Here is a 19,461-nt window from a genome sequence, read left to right as displayed (position 1 = left end):
CCAAATTCATAAACAAATCTAATCTAATCTTAATTTATTTAACCATCTATAAATAGAATTTTTAAGTGTCTAATTGAACGCTATTTTTAATGCATTTAATCTGGTATATTGAGAAGGAGTTTGACAGCCTTATGGGTTTCCAAATCCCTGTTGCCTAAGCCTAACTAATAACTCATAAACAAATAGCCACACTTTAACCATCCAAAGGACTTAACAATGCTGAAGGGCTATTTCCGGCGTCCGGAAGCCAAGTTCTTCGGCAAAATAAGGTATGTTTGTTAGCCAAGTAACTGGTTGTTTAATAAAAGTTTGTTTGGAACCCGGAAAGGGGGTCTTCAAATGCGTAGTTGACCATGAAGAGGTCTGCAAAGGTGGTAGCAACAACAACACTAAGACCTAGCCCTACCTTTTACCTGTAACTATCCAGGTGTGCGTGTGGCAGTATACCATGTAAAAGAACTGAATGGTCACCCTTGTTTCCTAAAGTGTACTCATTTTATAACATGATTTGTTATTAGATTATAACTTTATAGGATTGTAATAGGCATGAGGGATCTTAAGATCATAAACAAAAAAGCCAGAGTAGACCCGGAGATCACCATGGTAACCGAGTGCTTGTTCATATGTGTACCTTTCCACTCTTCCCCATTTCCCTGCTTTCGCCTAATGTGGGTTTACAAACATCCACACCTAATTATAGTCTGTGATAGTGTACGGCAGAGCATGTGAACACTGCTGAGAAAAATCTACGTCGGAGAGCAGCTTTGGCAGTGAATCACATCGTTTGTTCGGTGCAAATAAGCCGTTAGTACGCTTCCACACTCCGGTGACACTTGTTGGATTCCCATTCAGTGCCTGCTCTGCTCTGCTCCCCAAAGTACATCCACAAAATCATCTCCGACATGGACGAGGAACAGATGTGGAAGGGCTTCTTCTTCAAGCTGCAGGAGCTCAAAATGAATCCGCCCACGGAGCACGAGCACCAGTAAGTTGTTTGGCCAAATCGATCCGAGAAGCAGACTCACGCACACCTGTGGAAACCGAAAAAACTCACGGATATGCGAGCATTCGTTCGCTGGCATGTGTGTTTCTTTAGACAAATATGAACATTTTGGCGAACTGGAACTGTGTCATCAGATAAACTGAAGATTATCAAGTGGAATATTATCGTGTGTGCGTGAGACATCAACGTGATGTAAGGGCATTCGAGCCGCAGATCGATTTTACCACCCACTAGCCGCAGTAAAGCGTGACTCAGTTTCAGGGAATTTTTCCTCCATTTCCCACTCAACCCCCAAGCTCACACAACACCTAATGACTTATCCTAAGCCTCGGATAAAACCCCCTTTCACCGATGACTAGCCGGTGTTTGTTCATTGTTTTGAATTTTTTGCAGTTACTAATCTCACCTTTTCTTACAGATTGCAAGACGGAGATGATGGATTTTTCGAAAAATTTGGTTCCCTTCTGCGGCAAAAATCACAGATTGACGAGGGTGTCCTGAAGAGCTCCCTGGCTCCTTTCGAGGAGAATGGCAGTGGCGAGGCCGAGGAGTCCGACGAGAGTCCAGATGGCACCCTACAGTGCAGCCAGGATGCGGAGTGCACCAGCATAGATACCTTTGCCACGGAGAGCACCCTGGCTGCCACTTCTGAAAAGGACATTAGCACAGCAGTCTTGGACTCGTCGCCTGTGATGAATGTAAGTTGGCTTCTGGAGAACGGGGAACTCTGGCGATTAGGCACACAAGATTTGAGGTTTCCAAGCTATGAATCAGGGTGACAAGGCTGCTGAAAGGTCAGCACGAACGGTGATAATCGAACAGCTTTCCAACTAGTGCGAATAGCAGTGATACAACTAATGTCTAGGGGTCGATGTTAAAATAATATTCTATAATGAATAATTTAGTAATTAATGTAACCTTTCCTTAAATGTTTCATAAGACTTCTTGGGAACTCGTTATGGGATAAGGTTGGGGTTTTTTGCTAAATAAAAACAAGGAGAAAGTTTGAATCTGAATGACACATACGTTTATGGGCTTACAAAATATTTTAAAAATAAAAATAAGTGCATTAAAGGATTGAGTATGTCTTCTTTGGCCACCAAAACGAACCAAGAAATCATAAGAGAATATAATATAGGTCTGCAGTTTGCTCTTTAACTTCTTTATCTGGATTATCTGATACTGAAGACTCATAAGCCTTACTGTTGGCAGTTTCTTTGGTACCTCAAATTCAACTCGGTACTAACTTCTACCGAAGCTTTTGGTAACCACTGTAACTCGCAGTCCAGTAACCCACCATGGGTTGCATTGGTGGATATGGGGGCCTCTAAGCCTGGTCACATTCACTCCACCATTTCCAAACCCGACTGCTGAGGATATTTCGACATAGGTCAGTTCTCTGGTTCGCAGCCGAGCATAACCATCTAACCCAGTTAATGTCCGTGCAATGTTTTATCTTGTGCCAACATTTTGCTGTTCGCATGTTTGCCGTCTGGGAAGGTGTTTAATTGAACAGAAAAAATTAAGTCGTGTCCATAGAAACGTTTGAACAATAAACAAATAAACTTGCCAGAGGCCTATGCACCTTGCCATTTACCCATCGACTGTATAAACACACCGAATAATGTATACTGACAACATAAACAAGCCGGGGGAACAGGCGAACACACAACCGAGAGAAAAGCTTAATGTACTTTAGAAAAATACATTTTTCATTACCACCTTGAGCTTTTCCTTTTCGCAGCCAAAAATAAAACATTTTCTCTTAAGATCGCCTTATTATTACTCACAAACACTTCGCGATCGCCGTGTACATATGCACGAATACAGTGGGCCAACTGAATCGAAATGAGCGCATACACTTTTTATCTCATGGTCAACGTCAAGATATTTCGGATATCGCTAAGATTTTCGAGACCGGACGCTATTGTACTTAGATACAGACTCTTCTCCGAAGAGGTTGGGTCCAGTCGGTGTTCCCAAGTCCCGAGAGTTTTCGATATATTCTTCCGACCAGATAATATGTGCGTCTACTTCGAAAAGATAATATTGGCCAGAAATTGCACCCAAACAAATTGAATCAGTGGAGTGATCAGTTGATTGCAGATTAGTTGAACATGAGCTACCTATCCCTACCGCGTGTGCTGAGCAAGTTCGGCTCGCAAAGTCACAGCCCGTCTAACCCGAACTCGAAAACCAATAGCCTCCACCGCTCCAGATCGCGTGCCGGATGCGACGATGTCAGACTGCCGAGGAAGGCGTCCTCCACCCAGTCACTCAACAAGCCATTCGAGCGACGAATGAGCATTCTGAATCGAAATGGCAGCATTTCCAGTCGACACTTTCGGGGCGTCCACAAGCATTTGCTCGACTCCCATGCGAAGGCAGTTTGCCACTCGATGACCGTAAGTAGCGCCCAGAGTTTGGATGGTACCAGGTGCCATCGATGTCTGTCTTCTATTATATGAAGTGAGAAAATCAAAAATATCCAGAGGAAACGTTTCAAATCTTTCGGATTTTATGAGTTCCCAGTAAACAAAGCGATTGTATAAGTTCATTGATTTAAGATTGTGTTGAGTCATTCGAGTTAAGTGTATCGGGTATTTCAGTTTTGGATATATTTATGTACTTGTTTTTTGGCAGAAGCATAAGCGCGTTTGTTTAGAACTTGGAAGCCAAAGGAATTTATTGGCGAACAATTGAACTGTATATAGGTATAGATAGGACAGGATTTTGGGATGGATTTGAATTTGTTTCTGTACCAATATTTATGATATATGATAATATATAGGATGTATCTTGCTAAGCAATTAAATATAGGTTTAGATAGGATAGGATTTTGGGATTGATTTGAACTTTAATCTTTATCAATGTTGATGGTTTTTGATAATATATAGGATGTATTTCGGAATATATCTAAGCAATAAGTATAGAAAAGATAGGATTTTGGGATTGATTAGAATTTGTAACTATATCAATACTGAATATTTTGATTCATTTATAATGTATTTTGGAATGTATCTAAACAATTGTTTATATGATTCATTTGAATTGGTATCTAAATCAATATTTATGATTTGGATTAATTTTTAGTATGTATTTTGGAATGTATCTAAGCAAACATGCCATCAGCTTGGTCTGGTTTTCCTTTTACTTTGTGACGACTTTGTTTATACTTCCTCTTTCTGGAATTCGCCGATATTTTCCCTAGCTGTGACCTTTAGAGAAGTGATTTATTTCTATTTTCGTACCAATACAATTAAATTACTCCGCTGAATACATAGGTTATAAAAGAAGCATGCGTTTTATTGGAGGCTTTTCAGACACAAGTAATTACTTCTTGTTTATCTTGTAGGTTACAGATCTGTACGAAGAGATACTGTTTGAAATTTTCAACAACATTGGCTGTGAAAACAACGACGAGTGCACAAACTCATTAGTGGAATTTGTGCAGGAGGCATTCAAAATACCCAACGCCACACATGTGGAAATTTGTGAGGCGGCGCGACTTAAGGAACCGCCCAATGTCAGATTAAACGTCGAGATTATCAAGGCCGAGAACTTAATGTCCAAGGACTCGAACGGCTTATCCGATCCGTTCGTAACCCTCTACCTAGAGTCGAATGCTTCCCATCGATACAACTCGTCCGTCAAACCTGCCACCTTGAACCCCATATGGGAGGAGCACTTTTCACTGTAGGTATTGGTTCGAAAATTATATATTCATACTTAGGAACCCCTTTTTTTGTTCTAGGCCCATTACCGACAATGCTCGTGACGAAGTCCTTATCGTTGAAGTCTGGTAAGTGAGATTCCGTTTGCTTATGCTAAATACAACGCACTCATCGAACTTGAGTTATCTAGTTGATAACGCTTCTTGAATTCCAAAAAGCACTAATCGCGGATTAATAGGTTTACGGTGTGACTCTAACTAACTCTGACTAAGGTATGGTAACTGAAAAACTTACTTAATTGAGAATCTATTTTAATTTTGGTTGCTTTGTTTTGTGGAGTAGTTATAAGTTATATTTTCTATCATGAGTGATGATAGTAATGTTCTATTCTTTCAGGGACTTTGATGCCGCGGAGACGGTTAAGGAGAAAGTCAACAAGATCCTGGAAGTGAAGGGTGTTAAGGGTCTGAGCAAGTTGATGAAAGAAATAGCAGTGACCGCTTCATCGGGAAAACATGATAATGAGTTAATTGGAAGAGCTGCTATCACGCTGAAGGTAAGATATTTTGCAGCGCATATGATATTACCATATTAACCCTCCATTTCTCATAGTCTATTCCCGTTTCTGGCCTGACCGTTTGGTATAATCTGGAGAAGGGCAGCAAGGGCCGGAGTCGGGGCTCGCTTTTGGTGAACCTGGCCTTGAGTGCGGAGAAGAACAAGAGTGTCGCCGTGCAGGAGCACAAGAACCTACTGAAACTGCTGCTGATGTACGAGCTGGAGACCTCGCAGGTGGCCAACTACTGGTGGAGCGGGAAGTTCAGCCCCAATGCCGAGCTCATCCGATCCCAGCACGCCGCCCAGAGTGGCCTGACTCCCTTCGACTGTGCCCTCAGCCAGTGGCACGCCTACAGCACCATTCACGAGACCCACAAACTCAATTTCACCCTCTTCAATTCCATTCTGGACATAGTGGTGCCAGTGATCACCTACATGCAGAACGATTCGGAGGATGTGAAAACATTCTGGGATGGAGTGAGGCGACTGCTTCCCTCGTGCTTTGCTGTCCTCAGGAAGTTGAGGTCCAAGAACACCAGTGATAAGAACATAGTGAGGGCACTCAACGAAGTGCTGGATATTCTGAAGAAGATTAAGGAACTGGAAGTGCCGGAAAGTGTGGACATTTTCCCCAAGTCGGTCTACGGCTGGCTGCACACAAACGGCACCGGTGAAACGTGCAATATTGACACTGCCATTGTGGATGCCATCAATACCGGGACGAAGGAGTGGCTGGAGCACATGGTGGAGGGCAGCAGGCAGTCCAAAAACACTGAGACCGACGATGAGAAGCTGCAGTACGTCATAAAACTCATACAAATGGTTCGGTCCGACCTGCAGCGGGCAATGGAGTACTTTGATAAAATATTTTACCAGTAAGTTGTCCTATCCCTAAGAATATAATTGTTTTATTACATTTTTCTTCCATTTCAGCAAAATTCAGATCAACTATTCCGCCATCCTTTATTTATTTTATGACTCAAAACTTGCTGAAATATGTAAATCCATTATAATAGATGTGTGCAATAACATTAAGAGATTGGATGTGCCAGACGATCAATTCTTATATTTACCGAATCTCGAGAATGTTAATATGGGAACAACTCTGTTCGAGGTCTATTTAATACTCAAACGATACGTCGCACTGGGTAAAGTAACAAATCATTTTAAAATTTCAGTAATAGTATTTATTTTAATATTTTTAGGAGAATCGCTGTGCTCGGAAAGTCTGGAACTGGCGAACTTTTACCCCTGGTTCGAGAGGGGCGTTACTCACTGGCTTGATATCTCGATAATTAAGGCCTTAAGTCGTATTCAGAAAGCCATTGACTTGGATCAGCTGAAAGCTGTGGACGAAACAGTCAAATACAGTTCCTCCGCAGTGGACACACTTTCAATATTCTACCAGATTAAGATATTTTGGCAACAGCTTGACTGGCCAGAAGTCGAGGGTTCCTACATTTTTGTGGCCAAAATTGTCAATGTGAGATATTCAATTTCGTAGAATAATATACTTTGCAAAACTCACCATATTTTTACAGGATCTGTGTCGTTGTTGCATATTTTATGCCCAACAGATGTCTCGCAGGGTCGAAAACATTTTCATTGTTGATGATAATAATAAGAACTTCAGTAAGTTGCTTTGGTAAACATTAGTTATATCCAATATATTAACATTTACTTATTTATTTAATAGTTTTGTCAGAGGAGTGGTGCATAGCCATTAACAACATGGACTACATCCGCCAGAGCTTACCCTCCTTTATAAAGGTAAAATGTTTTTATCAACCAAAGTGTAAAATATAATTATTGTAATTCTGTAATATTCTAGGAACTTAGCATCGATGATATAATTAAGAGGTTGGGAGAGTATCGCACAAACTTGGAGGCTGAACGATGCGCAAACACCATTAAAACCGTGATCGAAAACGCCTTGGACACCGAACGCAATCAGATCGTCGAGCTTATAGAGATTGTAGCCCGAAAAATGGCCCCACCAATCAAAAGATATCTGGCAGAAGGAGCCGAAGTGCTCGCCAAGGACTCCAACTCAATGGATCAACTTATGATGTACTTGGAAGGCTCCCTAACAACGCTTTACGACACCCTCAATGAAATCAACTTTCAAAGGATACTGGATGGCATTTGGTCCGAGCTATCTATAATAATGTACGACCTAATTCAATCGAACCTGGATGTGAGTTCTATTTTCTCAACCCTTTGATCATATTGAACAATGTCTATTTACTTTCAGAAACGTCGACCACCAGCCTTCTTCCAAAATTTAAACAACACTCTGCAGACCATGATGGATTGTTTCAAAATGGGGAACCTTCAAACTTCGGACGTAAAGATTCTGTCTTCGATTCAAAGCAGACTAAGACTGTACTCCCTGGAAACAGCAGATCTTATTCATCAGTATTATTTGGAGCGTCTGGAAACGCAAAAGAACCAGGAGTCATCGCCCTTTGGACAACTCACCGTAACGGCTCAATTTACTGATTCCGGCTTACTGGTAAGAACGTAATCTTATAATAGTTAATTTTGTGTTTGTTAACTTTCCATATTTTATAGTTAACTATTTTAAATGCACGCAACCTTTTGCCAATGGATTCGAATGGCTCGGTGGATTCATTTGTGAAAGCTAGTTTTATGCCCACAAGCAGATTCAATGATGTGCCCACAGTCAAGACTAACGTGCACAACAAAAGTTGTTTTCCACTTTACGATCAGGAGTTTCGTATGTAAGTGGACTACTTATAAAAAATATGTTATTTGTGCCATATATTTATGAATTTTTCAATAGAAACTTGAGCGAGCAACAGCGCAGAGAGAAGAATAGCCTTATTGTATTCAGCATCAAGGATAAAGATCTGTTTGGCATGTCCAGCCAGTATATAGCAGAGAGCTACATCTCATTCGAAGATATTGAATCATCTCCACCTGGCGAACAAATTATGATGAACTTATCCAGACCAGAATACACAGGTATGTTTTCTAGACATGAAAATACTTCAGCAGCATATAATCTTGTATATATTTTCAGATTCCGATTCGCTACGAGCCCTGGAGTACAGGCTAGGTGATAAACAAGCCAAGGACTTTCTTAAGAAATTGAAAAACCGATCCTTCTCCTAAGTTATTAAAAGTAATCTATACGCTGTACAGAAAAGCAATAAAAATGTATTTTTATATTTTGTACTGCTGTCGTAGTAAAAATTAAGGATTGAACTTTTATCTCAGGGCATACAAAATATTGAATCATGTAAATTGATTGAAAGTTATTTAATTTGTTTGACAATCATTTTTATTTACTTTCATTGGAACAAAAACCAACACGGTACTTTAGGTATAAATACATAACACTCACTTTTTACGATTTACGAGTTATTTTCAGAGTTATTTGTAATAAATAATATTTAAAAGGTATTTGTATTAAATAAGATTATTCGTAGGGTTTGTTTTACGCACGCGTGAATAACAGTATGATCTAGTGGCAAAATCTAATATGGCTTAATTTACTGCCCATGTGCATTATTGACGACGACGTGTGTTGCGTTGCTTATCGAAGCGCATTTCCATTTCCTCAAGAACCTTTGGCGTGTAGCGTACCACGAGCTTCACGGATCCCACAGCTTGCTTCAGCAGCTCAACGGCCTTTTCGTGGTTTTCTCCTTCAACAGACTGGATAATCGTAGTTTGTAAGTCTTATATATTAGGTTGGGATAAATGATTTAACAACTTACCACACCATTAACAGACAGAAGTTGATCGCCTCTTTTCAGGCCACCATGCCTGTCCGCCACGCCACCAGGGATTATTCGGGATATATAGATGGGCGAATTCTGCTCCTTGCCTCCCATCACATTGAAACCTAAGCCTGGAAGAAACAATTATATTTAAGTAGGTAAGACTGGGTTCTGTATAGTGTATACAAACAAAATTATGGTAATAAAATGATTTTGCTCTAGATATTATACGATTCTGTATCTACAATGGCTTATAATCAAATATTTGGTTTTATAATATTAAATCCTAAAATTTTGACTTATAGGAAAAAGTTAATATTTGAAATATATTCTGATAGCTCTTTAGAATTAAGATATAGTACATATGTATAGTTTCTCATCCTCCACAGTGCTCTAGGAAGTTATAACTTTTAGCCTTGATAAAGGCGTGCACCCAGAGTTCTTATGATCACAAGGGCGTGGCTTACCCTCCTCCGTCTTGGGCAGTTCGACCACTCGGGGATGTGCGTGCCCCTCGCTGGCGGCGAAGGCGGCAACGGTGGCCTTGGCAGTGGCGGAGGCCCGCACGTCGTGGGATCCCTGGATGTCCACCGTCTCGTAGACGTGCTCGTACACCTCCCGCACGGAGGTCATGAAGTCGGAGTTCAGCACCTTCTGCAGGGCAGCCAGTTTTGTTGTGGGGAAGTCTCCACTGGCCTGCAGTTTTTCCAAGAGCTCTATCGATCTTTTGACATCTGAAATTTGGGGCAATTAGAGGATGCTCTTAATATCTGCATATTCCAAATTTGAAGACTTACCCCTTGACAGAGTCAGTGGTTCCGCGTTATCGGCCATAATGCTTTAAAGTTTAAATATATCCAGCAAAAATAATCTGACCTGAAATATTATTTTTTGCTGAAAACAGTATGACCTTAGGCCAGCTGTCTGGTAAATACCTTCTAGCATTAATGAAAGTGAACACTCCTTTGAAATTGGTATTGTTACACATGTTTAGCTATGGTCTTATTAATTTTATAGATTTTATTTATCAAAACGTAAACAATACCCGGATTTAATAATTATTTAATAACTAAGATGAGCTTACCGGCAGCTTTATTGCAGCGCCTGAAAAAGCGAGGACTTGTCAGCAAACAAGCGGGTAAATAGGAAGCTATAGTAATTACATTGAAATATGTGGGCTACCATACTATCCTAACTTCAATATCTTTTCACTTTCAGGAACCACACCAATATCGGAAGCTATAGAAGAAATCATAGCCGAGAACTACGACGACGATGACAAGAGTGCCCCATACCCATATAAGGAGGACTCTGCACCGGAACCCAAGCGCCGGAGCACCGAGGAGCAGTTCTGGTCGCACCGCATCAAGGAGCGCATCGGCGTGAACGAGTCCTACCACGGGTACAAGTTGTGCCCCAACAAGTACAACATATACCACAAGTGCTCGCTGTACTGCGTGAACAAGTTCAACAGCTCCCCGCTTTCGCACTCCCAGCCGAGTCACAAGTATCTGAAGCGCTACAAGAGACTGCTGCGGAAGTACCCCCTGGAGGCGGGATGGAAGGACATATACGACAAGGGCTGCAAGGCGTACTACTTTTATAATTCGAACACTCAGACCGTGTCCTGGCTGCCGCCATCCCATCCCAAAGCACGGATTACAAACAGCGCCGCCGTATTTCGCCGGCAACTGGCCAACTCCAATGATGAGTTCAATTTCGACACCAGCAACTTGGTTCTGCCCAAATCTTCGGGCCTAAATGACATCGATGAGGACGAAAACGCATTCGGTTCCTCCGTTTACGTGCCCCACAAAAAACAAAAGTCAAGGGACTTGGATCGAAAACTTCAGCGGCGACGACGTAATGATAACTAGAGGCACTATCCTTCTTTTCAAAATAAAAAAATAACTTGAATATAAGATCATTCTTAAGGTTTAAAAATGTACACTCTGCTTTATTGAATTGCTATCTTAAGACAATGAATGGTGGAGCCGCGAAACAGTTGAAATCGAGGGAACCGGGAATTTCATCAAGGAAGCAACTCGATATACAGTGTGTCACACGAGTCTGGGAATATGTTAAATTTTATTTTGGGGCGGCGATTAAAGCCCTCAACATGAGGATGCGGTGGAAACACTTTCACCAAACCATGTGCTATGTGTAAAGTGTTTTAACCAAGTTTTCTACGTTGGTGAAAGATCAATACATTTATTATTTGGGTTTATTTCAAGGTTCGCTTTCCCTTAACAACAACCGGTCGGTTTCTTATGTAGCCCTTGCGACGCTTCGAGTTCTGAAAAGTAATACAATTGTAATAAACCTTCATTAAAAACCAATTTTTATGTTACCTTTCTAGAGATAAAGTTTGCTGGGGGAATCGTTCTCTCCTTGGTTTTCAGAGATGGTCTGTTGAACTCATGCGGCTTCTTCACTCTGTAGATGCGAACAAGCCAGTGTTCTGTGGTATAGGCCTCTTCCAGATAGGTCAGATCGAAGTCCTTATTTCCAATGACTGCATTCCGAGTGCGATCATATCCCGATGGTCCTCTGAAACAGGTATTCAGTAAGAAATTCTACCTGAAGCACATTTTCCGCTTACCTGTAGTCCAGTTTCAATTCTCCGAAACGGTAATAGCTTAATTTGTACATCAGGCAGTTAAGCAGGGCCGGAGCACCTTCGGCATCCACCCTGAATTCACCGCGGTCGGTGAAGTAATCGCTCTCCTTGATATCTTTGGGATGCTCTCCCTCGGCAATTCGGACCATCCAAAGGAACTTGTTGATGTCATCGCCAGAGTAGCCGATCACACCGCCAAAGATAACCAAAACGTAGTCCACGTCAAGAGATGTCATGATTTCGTAGGATTTCTCCTCCGTCGAGGACATGGCCTTGCCAACCAGCGCTATGTGACTGTTGTTCCACGTATTGTTGTCCACCAGCGTTGTCCTGTTCGCCATGCCCGCTATCTGGTAACCGTAATCCCACCAAGACATCACTCGGGCATCGTCAGCAGTGTTCTGGGAGAGCCAGTAGTAAGCCTCCCTGAAATCGTCCAAAATGTTGCGAGATCTGAGGAGGAAGAGGGGAAGAGACTTATGTTGTTACACATATAACTAACATATATAACTTCTACTTACCCATCCTGGCTGTTGTGGAAAGCCAGCACAATGGAGGGGCTGGAGTAGGCATTGCTGGTCACCCAGGTGCAGTGGACAGCGAACATCATCAACAGCATTAGAACGGCCAAAATAACAATACTCTTCAGGTTCGAGCTGATGCCAGTATCCTGCTGGGCATCATGCTTGGTGCGGTGCTTCAGTTTGCCAGCCTACGAATGAGTGTTTTAAAACCAATTCCAAGGGATATGTTGCAACCATGACCTACCTTATCGTACAGAGTCTTCTTCTCAATGGAATCCTCGGCTTCATCCACTTCGGTGGCAGTGTTTATGGCCGTGCCCATTCGCTTCGACGAATCCTCCTGCAGGAACACATCCAACAGACCCGAGAAGGCCACTCCAGCCAGCATGCACACCACTGGCGTAAGGGTCAGCATCAAACGCACCATCACGCCGGCAAAGTAGACCGCACTGATGGCGTACAGCACGACGAAGACGCGCTCGTCGTTGATCTGCTTGATGCAGTACCACACTCCCACGGGGAAAGCGCAAACGAGGATGTGCAGATCGAAGAAGAACGAGAACCAGGTGGTAGGCTGATGTTCCGACACGGAGGCGATGATGGGAATGTGGATCTTGGCGTAGCCAGTGTCCCAAAGCGAGTAGAAGCGTCCGCTCCACGGTGCCACAACGCCCAGCATGGTGAGCACCACAACGGCCACAAAGACTCCAACGCCTACCAGCAGTCCACCGACGATGAACAGCTTACGGAACTCATGGCGCGACAGCACGGACTGCAGATGGCGCAAGGTGGCTACGGCCATCAGAAGCACAAACACTCCCAAGGCAGCCATGTGTTCACTGGTGCGAATCGGCTGGAATCCCACGAAGGGGATCTGCATGGAGAACAGCAGTCCCAGGATGTAGAAAGTACTGTAGCTGGTCAGCAGGCGCGGAGAGTAGCGGCCCATAATGAGCAGCACGAAGACGTGCAGGGGGATCAGGTTGATAATGAACACGTAGCCTCCCCATGCTGACACCATGTAGAAGTAGGACAAGGCAGCGGCGGCGGACCAGAAAACGGATCCTGTCTTCACAGAGCGCACCCACAGGAAGTAGGTGAACTGCAGGGCGAAGATGGCTATGCCCTCGTTATCGTACGAACCGGCCACCGACCGACTGATGTAGCCGGGCACGATGGCGATGAAGCTGGCGGCGAAGAGGCCGGCGCCCGCTGACCACAGCTCCTTGGTGAGCAGATACGTGGAGATGGAGGTCAGGCCACTAAAGACCGGTGCCAGGAACACGCAGATGTCGCGGATGTGGACCGGAATGTTGAGTACGTGCAGCAGCCAGTGGATGCCGCCGGAGGTGATCATCAGGCCGGGGTACACCGTGCCGCCCACAATCCTGCCCAGCGGATACCAGGCCCGCTCGTCGAACCAGTTGAGGAAGTTGTACCAACCATTCTGCACCATGTAGGCGGTGGCCCGGTAGTTGAACCACGGATCGAACTCATGGATTATCGACTCGAAGCGGATGACGGCGAAGAGGCGAGAGGAAAATCCGGCCAGCCAGGCAATTAGCAGGATGGCGAAGGTAATCAGGCTGCTGTAGCCAGCCACCTTGCTGTTCAGCATCTTCGGCGTCCGATTCATGTCCCGATTCCAGGCAGTAACTCGAAAATTAAAACCGATCTGAAATGCAACGACACATTCTTCGCTAAGACACGTAGTCTAAAAAAATTGCCGGGTAGACTGCCAACTCGGTCGCAGGTGTGTTATCGATAGGACAATCGATGAAAAGAATGTAATTTTAAAAGATTTTTAATGGTTCTTATATATTTTATTTATGATTTTTAGATTCCTTAACAATATAATATGAACAATTATTTTTAGAAAAATATGTGACTGGAATTTAAGTTAAAAAATATCATTTCTACTTGTTTATTTAATAACAAATAATTTTCTGCGATGTTTTACTACTTCCTATTAAATTATAAACTTAAAAAATTTACTTACGAAGTCAAAAAAAATTAAATCTAATTATAAAAATTATTTATTTATGTATTTTTTATTTTATTGATTACTTCCATTCGTTTCTCTTGCCATGAAGAGCCAGCTATGAATGGAACCAGTTATCGATAAACACAACTAGTTCCGTGAACTCGTTCCCATCTGATGCCCAAAAATTAGCCGAATAAAACAAAATATTGCAAATCAACATGAATAATGGAAATATTAAACGTCTTCAAAAGAAACTAAGCGTATCTAAAAAACCAGCTGTGACAGTGGACTCGCCCCTGGCCAAATATCCTTTTTAAACACATAGATCACACTGTTATTTACATTTCTAGCCGGTGTTTACCACCAAACCAAACAAATTGTTTTTGTTTATATATTTATATAAATAAAAACATGTTTGGTGCCAAATTCCATGCCTCATGGTTTCCTTAACTTAACTAAACTATACGTATGACTCCGCAGGAACCTTGACCTGTATAATTTGCAGGATCCCCATCAAGCCCAGCGTGTGGAAGGTGCACATCAACTCCAAGCAACACAAACTGAATGTGGACCAGGCCAAGCAGAACAAGATAGATAAACCTGTCACTCCTGCTGCCCCCAAGGAGTCATCAGTACCTTCCTCCATCGCTCCCGCTCCTGTCACCAAAGCCATCGCTCATCCGGAGAAAACACAGGCCAGACAAGAAAAGAATACTCCCATCGTTCAAGAGAAACCCACTCAGCCTAATTCGAGCAACAAGACTGTCCCCGAAGCTGTGGCGGAAAAACTGCCGGAAAAGTTTTTCGACGAGGACAAGACCAGCAAAACCGAGGCACTCCGCCTCCAGGACGAGGAGTGGCAGCGATTCCAGCAGGAGATCAAGAGAGCCGACACGGAGTCCAGTGTCATCGTAGCCGACGAGCAGGAAGACATCAATCTCAAGAGGCACATTAAGGAAATAGACGAGCAAATCGATAACTGGAAGAGATTCATTAAGATAAACGATCAGAAAACGTTGCTCTTGAGTAAAAAGCGGCGAGTTGATCCCAAAGTGGAGATAGATCCTGAACTGAGTTCCAGCGAGGAAGATTGCAGTGTGGACGATTTGTTCGACTGGAGAACGAAAAACTTGCATAGATAGATTATTGCTAAGTGCATTAAAATGTTTCTGATAAAACACACTTAACTCGATTTTTATATTGCAAAAGAAAACGAAGATATCCTCTGAAGTATTTCAATATTTTATATTATTGTAAAAATATTTTTAAAAAATATTTACTAATATTTTGCCGGCTTAACACTTATCCGACTGATACTACACAGTTGAGTAGCCACAGTGAAAATGTTTACCTTACTTTCTAAAAAAGAAAGTGGACTTAAAACAGCTGATCGCCGATGACCATGGACTGGACAGGTAGAAATTTGAATAGGTGGCCGGCCACACTGTGACTAATTTTCACGTTGTGTATTAACTCTTGGCGACTCGTACGCTACATTACCTGCTCAAACTTAGTACATATTTTATGTTACATTAATTAGTTACACATCTTTGTTTGATCTTAGGCCGTATTTACAGAAACTTTGCTGGTTTTGTTAATCATTACAACCGTTTCGTTTCGCATGTACAAATGTTTTGTTGTGTTTAAAGATGCCTTGCACTTGTTAGTTTTTGATCGAGTTTCCCACAAAAAACACCAAAATATCCCATTGTTACAATGATAACTTATTCGTGAACATGAGTTTAAAATACATATTCTTATTTTGGGTGTTGACGATGAAGTGTTCCAGCCTTATGTGCCTGGAATATTCAGAACGTTTTAATGAGTCTGCCATAAACACAATACACACGGGCCAAAGTAAGCGGACGAGTAAATTTCTTTTTGACACTATTTTTCGCATAAGTTCGGGAGTATCGAATGCCTTTGGACTTTCGGACACAGAAGACGAGACCGAGTATACAGAAAACTCGAGCCTAAAGAATTGTGATTGTGGTAAGCAAAAGTAGAAATCTCTTCTCACGGTGCCAGACAAAGGTTTACGTTCGACCTATATTTTTGTTGATAGTCAACAAGCCTAATTTGGCCCTGTTGGCGAAAATTTGGGTCAAACGAAGAATTTTTGTCTGTCATGGTATGTATTTGGAATTCATGTGATTAGCCTCTTTTTCTGTTCTCGCCCAAAGATTGTGGTTTTTCCAATGAAGAGATCCGTATAGTAGGCGGTAAGCCCACCGGTGTAAACCAGTACCCTTGGATGGCCAGAATCGTGTACGACGGAAAGTTCCATTGTGGTGGGTCCCTGCTTACCAAGGACTATGTGCTCTCCGCCGCTCACTGCGTTAAGAAGCTGAGGAAGTCCAAAATCCGTATTATTTTTGGAGACCACGATCAAGAGATTACTTCCGAGTCCCAGGCCATTCAACGGGCTGTTACGGCCGTGATAAAACACAAAAGCTTTGACCCAGATACGTACAACAATGACATTGCCCTGTTGAGACTTCGCAAGCCCATTTCGTTTTCTAAAATCATAAAGCCAGTGTGTCTGCCCCGCTTCAATTACGATCCTGCAGGTAATGAGAAACTTTCCTACGTTTATGGTTCTGGTTTAATAACATTAATTCACTATGTGATTCACTAGGTCGCATTGGAACCGTTGTCGGCTGGGGTCGTACGTCCGAAGGAGGCGAACTACCGTCCATCGTTAATCAGGTTAAAGTTCCCATCATGTCCATCACGGAGTGCCGGAATCAGAAATACAAAAGTACTCGAATTACCTCATCGATGTTGTGCGCCGGTAGGCCATCCATGGACTCGTGCCAGGGCGATAGTGGAGGACCGCTGTTGTTATCTAATGGAGTTAAGTATTTTATCGTCGGCATCGTTTCGTGGGGCGTCGGATGTGGCCGCGACGGATATCCGGGTGTTTACTCAAGAGTGAGCAAGTTCATTCCGTGGATTAAATCTAATTTAGAAAATACATGCCTGTGTTCTTAGTCAAAGTTGTATGCAAATACACGAACATATTTATTGCCTAGCTAAGTCCGTTTTAATACAAAGTGTCTTTGTTATTACACCATGCAATCGAGATTTAAAATAAAATTAAAGTTTCATTTAAAAGTTTCTCATTTTAGTGCTTAAATCGAGTGAAACTTCAGCCGAAGTTGATTTTTAGCATATACATTTTTATTGCGTGTATATAAAAATGGGAAATTCATTAAAACCTATCACTTATCTATATTTCGATACAAATCCTACAGCTGCATTTTCTAATAATACTCTATTACAATACTAGGTCTACTGCTAAACTTCCCTGTACCTATTACTTATAACTGTGTTCGCCACTTTTAACACTTCGTTTGATATTTTTCCACAGCTTGAGTCGTTGACGGATGGTATACTGAGTGCTGCATGCAAGGGCATTAGGAAATCGGTGTTGGCATTCGAGCCCAGTTGGTAGTTCTCCATGGCCTCGTAGATAGACTTGAAGAGCGGCTGTCTGTCTGAGTGGAAGTAGCCGCGATTTCCGTGGATTACTTTAACGCCAGCGTGCGACATGTTGCAAATGCTCATGTACATGCAGTGGTCTGGACGGTAGTTGTATTCGCAAGGCATGATGTACAGCTTATCGGGATGATAATAGAACAGTATGTTGATAATGTCTTGGTCTCCCCAGATAATGCGCAGCTTGTACTCCTTGTGAATAGACAAGATATGTTGCTCCCATTTCATTTCCCTCATTCGTGTGAGATTCATTAGCATGACGCCGGAATTAACACCCAGTCGGCCGTAGAACGGATGTCGTGCAAACCGATTGTACCATCCAATGTTCTCGTTCTCGTGCTCGGGCGTCAGAGCGGACATTTGAGTCTCATTGAACTTCTTGAAGAATCGCCAGATGTCGGAGATGGGTGACAGAAACAGTATATCCGTGTCAACATACAGCAATGAGTCTACATGCGTTAGTAATGACTGGAAATATGTATTTTCATTATAAAACTGCACATATTTATTATATGATTTTACACTTACCGGCAAGAACAAACGTTGTGCTGCGCAGGGCTTGAACAGATTTTTCCATTCGGCCTCATTGCCACTCGGAAACTTTAGTGGCAAGATCTCAAAGTCAAATGTAAATGGTTTGATATCGCGCCAGTCTGTCAACTTTTCTCGGAACTCATCGCCCTTGCCATCCTCAGTGAAGATCACAAATTTGAGATACTCTTCGTCATAGTTAAACAGAATGGCCGATTTGATCATAACAAGAGTCTCCTGGACTCTCTGACCGCAGCAGACCACGACGATGTAGAGCGGGGTTCTCCAAGGTTGGCTGGGGAGTTAAGATATTGGATTAGACGAGATTAAGAAAATTGAAGTGAATCATCAACATGGGATGTAACTTATTTATAAGCAAGAGGAAGTGGTCCAACGGGGTATCATTTTCATTAATACATGACTATTATATATGGCTTAAATAAGAATTTAGATACATTAAATTTGTGACTGTTTAATAGGTGATCAAGCTATATTTGCTCTCCCATTATGGGGTTTTGTTTGGCAAACGGGGAAACTATAACAACCGGGTGGCCGAAATGAAGAAGTCATAAAAATCGGTGGTGAAAGCAAAAGTATGTGGGACAGTAAACAGAAGCGTATCTGAAATACAAAACATCCAAATACGGATGTATACTTACGCCTCATTATAGTTGACTGCCTTTTTATAGTCAGTTGCCCAGGAAGGCCGCTGATGCACGAAATAGGAAAGAATCGCTAATGCAATTAGGCAGAGCAAGCACATATGCAGATGATGCTGAAATATAACAAAAATAAGTATGTGCACAAATTGTACATTTAAACTCTGAACTACAGACTTTTTTATTTACCATTTTAATGTTTGGCGGAAACATTGTCTTGGCCGCAGATTGTTTACGTTTTTAATGTTGACTTCCGAAGATGCCATAGTTTTCCACAGCAGCGGGCGAAATAGGTGCACAGCCCTTAAGTTAGCCCATTAAAGAGATCGGGTGTGTCTTAATTAGCGATTTGACTACATTAAAAGTCATGGCGGAGGCATATTATTTAAACAAATAGGCAAAAACTCAGTGCACGAGCACGTACTTATAAACAGTCGTAAATATTTTGTTAGTCAAGATAGCGGCATTTGGCAGCTTGAATTTCAAATCTCTTGAAGGTGGAACAGGGGGATTCATCTCATTGACAAATTAAAATTTAAAGGAAGTCCCTTAGACAAAAATGAAATATTGTTTATTGCATATATGTGTGTTTTAAAAGTTAACAATAATATAATAAATATATTGTAGTTAGAGTTTTAATGTGTATAAGAAATTGAGA

At 42.2% G+C, this 19,461-nt stretch overlaps 7 protein-coding genes across 11 annotated transcripts; 4 read left to right on the top strand and 3 right to left on the bottom strand.

Annotated features, from left to right (window-relative positions):
• The first annotated feature begins 201 nt into the window (after window positions 1-201).
• LOC108026226 (protein unc-13 homolog 4B) lies at window positions 202-8,458 on the top strand. Of its 3 annotated transcripts, none has more exons than XM_017097059.3 (15): window positions 202-269; window positions 1,422-1,701; window positions 4,359-4,699; window positions 4,758-4,805; window positions 5,074-5,233; window positions 5,290-6,110; window positions 6,169-6,383; window positions 6,441-6,718; window positions 6,777-6,867; window positions 6,932-7,005; window positions 7,067-7,432; window positions 7,490-7,750; window positions 7,810-7,979; window positions 8,042-8,223; window positions 8,282-8,458. In XM_017097059.3, exons 1-15 carry the CDS (start codon window positions 217-219, stop codon window positions 8,371-8,373), a joined length of 3,432 nt encoding a protein of 1,143 aa, XP_016952548.1. In that variant the 5' UTR covers window positions 202-216; the 3' UTR covers window positions 8,374-8,458. The 3 variants fall into 3 exon arrangements, with proteins under 3 accessions (XP_016952548.1, XP_016952547.1, XP_016952549.1); XM_017097058.3 differs by lacking the exon at window positions 202-269 and adding an exon at window positions 804-985; XM_017097060.3 differs by lacking the exons at window positions 202-269; window positions 1,422-1,701 and adding an exon at window positions 2,949-3,408.
• Window positions 8,459-8,505: 47 nt separating this feature from the next.
• On the bottom strand, window positions 8,506-9,920 carry LOC108026229 (protein lin-7 homolog C). Its single transcript, XM_017097063.3, has 4 exons — window positions 9,782-9,920; window positions 9,452-9,718; window positions 8,982-9,115; window positions 8,506-8,919 (listed from the first exon to the last, which is right to left on the bottom strand). Exons 1-4 carry the CDS (start codon window positions 9,816-9,818, stop codon window positions 8,770-8,772), a joined length of 588 nt encoding a protein of 195 aa, XP_016952552.1. The 5' UTR covers window positions 9,819-9,920; the 3' UTR covers window positions 8,506-8,769.
• Window positions 9,921-9,959: 39 nt separating this feature from the next.
• Window positions 9,960-10,932, top strand: LOC108026228 (uncharacterized). The gene is made up of 2 exons (XM_017097062.3): window positions 9,960-10,122; window positions 10,203-10,932. The coding sequence occupies exons 1-2, from the start codon at window positions 10,059-10,061 to the stop codon at window positions 10,859-10,861; spliced, it is 723 nt and encodes a 240-aa protein (XP_016952551.1). The 5' UTR covers window positions 9,960-10,058; the 3' UTR covers window positions 10,862-10,932.
• Window positions 10,904-13,853, bottom strand: LOC108026230 (dolichyl-diphosphooligosaccharide--protein glycosyltransferase subunit STT3B). The gene is made up of 5 exons (XM_017097065.3): window positions 12,373-13,853; window positions 12,126-12,316; window positions 11,587-12,057; window positions 11,336-11,534; window positions 10,904-11,280 (listed from the first exon to the last, which is right to left on the bottom strand). The coding sequence occupies exons 1-5, from the start codon at window positions 13,762-13,764 to the stop codon at window positions 11,209-11,211; spliced, it is 2,325 nt and encodes a 774-aa protein (XP_016952554.1). The 5' UTR covers window positions 13,765-13,853; the 3' UTR covers window positions 10,904-11,208.
• A 409-nt stretch (window positions 13,854-14,262) lies between these two features.
• LOC108026054 (zinc finger protein 830) lies at window positions 14,263-15,342 on the top strand. The gene is made up of 2 exons (XM_017096748.3): window positions 14,263-14,416; window positions 14,579-15,342. The coding sequence occupies exons 1-2, from the start codon at window positions 14,331-14,333 to the stop codon at window positions 15,252-15,254; spliced, it is 762 nt and encodes a 253-aa protein (XP_016952237.1). The 5' UTR covers window positions 14,263-14,330; the 3' UTR covers window positions 15,255-15,342.
• Window positions 15,343-15,554: 212 nt separating this feature from the next.
• On the top strand, window positions 15,555-17,229 carry LOC108026404 (trypsin-1). 2 transcript variants are annotated; one of them, XM_017097328.3, is made up of 4 exons: window positions 15,571-15,625; window positions 15,894-16,104; window positions 16,296-16,682; window positions 16,751-17,229. In XM_017097328.3, exons 2-4 carry the CDS (start codon window positions 15,906-15,908, stop codon window positions 17,104-17,106), a joined length of 942 nt encoding a protein of 313 aa, XP_016952817.1. In that variant the 5' UTR covers window positions 15,571-15,625; window positions 15,894-15,905; the 3' UTR covers window positions 17,107-17,229. The 2 variants fall into 2 exon arrangements, with proteins under 2 accessions (XP_016952816.1, XP_016952817.1); XM_017097327.3 differs by having other exon boundaries at window positions 15,555-16,104.
• A 44-nt stretch (window positions 17,230-17,273) lies between these two features.
• Window positions 17,274-19,255, bottom strand: LOC108026402 (glucoside xylosyltransferase 2). Of its 2 annotated transcripts, none has more exons than XM_044095491.2 (4): window positions 18,981-19,255; window positions 18,804-18,919; window positions 18,142-18,439; window positions 17,274-18,081 (listed from the first exon to the last, which is right to left on the bottom strand). In XM_044095491.2, exons 1-4 carry the CDS (start codon window positions 19,014-19,016, stop codon window positions 17,413-17,415), a joined length of 1,119 nt encoding a protein of 372 aa, XP_043951426.1. In that variant the 5' UTR covers window positions 19,017-19,255; the 3' UTR covers window positions 17,274-17,412. The 2 variants fall into 2 exon arrangements, with proteins under 2 accessions (XP_043951426.1, XP_016952815.1); XM_017097326.3 differs by having other exon boundaries at window positions 18,993-19,255.
• Window positions 19,256-19,461: the final 206 nt, after the last annotated feature.

Source organism: Drosophila biarmipes, chromosome 3R (genome assembly GCF_025231255.1).
Source record: "Drosophila biarmipes strain raj3 chromosome 3R, RU_DBia_V1.1, whole genome shotgun sequence".
NCBI lineage: Eukaryota > Metazoa > Arthropoda > Insecta > Diptera > Drosophilidae > Drosophila > Drosophila biarmipes.
The sequence above is the reverse complement of the archived record's forward strand: the minus strand, read 5'-3'. Positions and strand labels throughout refer to the sequence as shown.

Excerpts from the sequence above, each read along its gene's own strand:
- LOC108026226 (XM_017097058.3), top strand. The coding sequence starts at position 903 with ATGGACGAGGAACAGATGTGGAAGGGCTTCTTCTTCAAGCTGCAGGAG. Across the intron at positions 986-1,421 it reads CCCACGGAGCACGAGCACCA|ATTGCAAGACGGAGATGATG; the intron begins GTAAGTTGTTTG and ends CTTTTCTTACAG. Across the intron at positions 8,224-8,281 it reads ATCCAGACCAGAATACACAG|ATTCCGATTCGCTACGAGCC; the intron begins GTATGTTTTCTA and ends ATATATTTTCAG.
- LOC108026229 (XM_017097063.3), bottom strand. The coding sequence starts at position 9,818 with ATGGCCGATAACGCGGAACCACTGACTCTGTCAAGGG. Across the intron at positions 9,719-9,781 it reads ACCACTGACTCTGTCAAGGG|ATGTCAAAAGATCGATAGAG; the intron begins GTAAGTCTTCAA and ends CCCAAATTTCAG. Across the intron at positions 9,116-9,451 it reads ACTGCCCAAGACGGAGGAGG|GCTTAGGTTTCAATGTGATG; the intron begins GTAAGCCACGCC and ends TGTTTCTTCCAG.
- LOC108026228 (XM_017097062.3), top strand. The coding sequence starts at position 10,059 with ATGAGCTTACCGGCAGCTTTATTGCAGCGCCTGAAAAAGCGAGGACTT. Across the intron at positions 10,123-10,202 it reads ACTTGTCAGCAAACAAGCGG|GAACCACACCAATATCGGAA; the intron begins GTAAATAGGAAG and ends TTTCACTTTCAG.
- LOC108026230 (XM_017097065.3), bottom strand. The coding sequence starts at position 13,764 with ATGAATCGGACGCCGAAGATGCTGAACAGCAAGGTGGCTGGCTACAGC. Across the intron at positions 12,317-12,372 it reads AGAAGACTCTGTACGATAAG|GCTGGCAAACTGAAGCACCG; the intron begins GTAGGTCATGGT and ends ACTCATTCGTAG. Across the intron at positions 11,535-11,586 it reads GAATTGAAACTGGACTACAG|AGGACCATCGGGATATGATC; the intron begins GTAAGCGGAAAA and ends TACCTGTTTCAG.
- LOC108026054 (XM_017096748.3), top strand. The coding sequence starts at position 14,331 with ATGAATAATGGAAATATTAAACGTCTTCAAAAGAAACTAAGCGTATCT. Across the intron at positions 14,417-14,578 it reads GTGGACTCGCCCCTGGCCAA|GTATGACTCCGCAGGAACCT; the intron begins ATATCCTTTTTA and ends ACTAAACTATAC.
- LOC108026404 (XM_017097327.3), top strand. The coding sequence starts at position 15,849 with ATGAGTTTAAAATACATATTCTTATTTTGGGTGTTGACGATGAAGTGT. Across the intron at positions 16,105-16,295 it reads CCTAAAGAATTGTGATTGTG|ATTGTGGTTTTTCCAATGAA; the intron begins GTAAGCAAAAGT and ends TCTCGCCCAAAG. Across the intron at positions 16,683-16,750 it reads CTTCAATTACGATCCTGCAG|GTCGCATTGGAACCGTTGTC; the intron begins GTAATGAGAAAC and ends GTGATTCACTAG.
- LOC108026402 (XM_044095491.2), bottom strand. The coding sequence starts at position 19,016 with ATGTTTCCGCCAAACATTAAAATGGTAAATAAAAAA. Across the intron at positions 18,440-18,803 it reads GCAGTCAACTATAATGAGGC|CCAACCTTGGAGAACCCCGC; the intron begins GTAAGTATACAT and ends TTAACTCCCCAG. Across the intron at positions 18,082-18,141 it reads CACAACGTTTGTTCTTGCCG|TCATTACTAACGCATGTAGA; the intron begins GTAAGTGTAAAA and ends ACATATTTCCAG.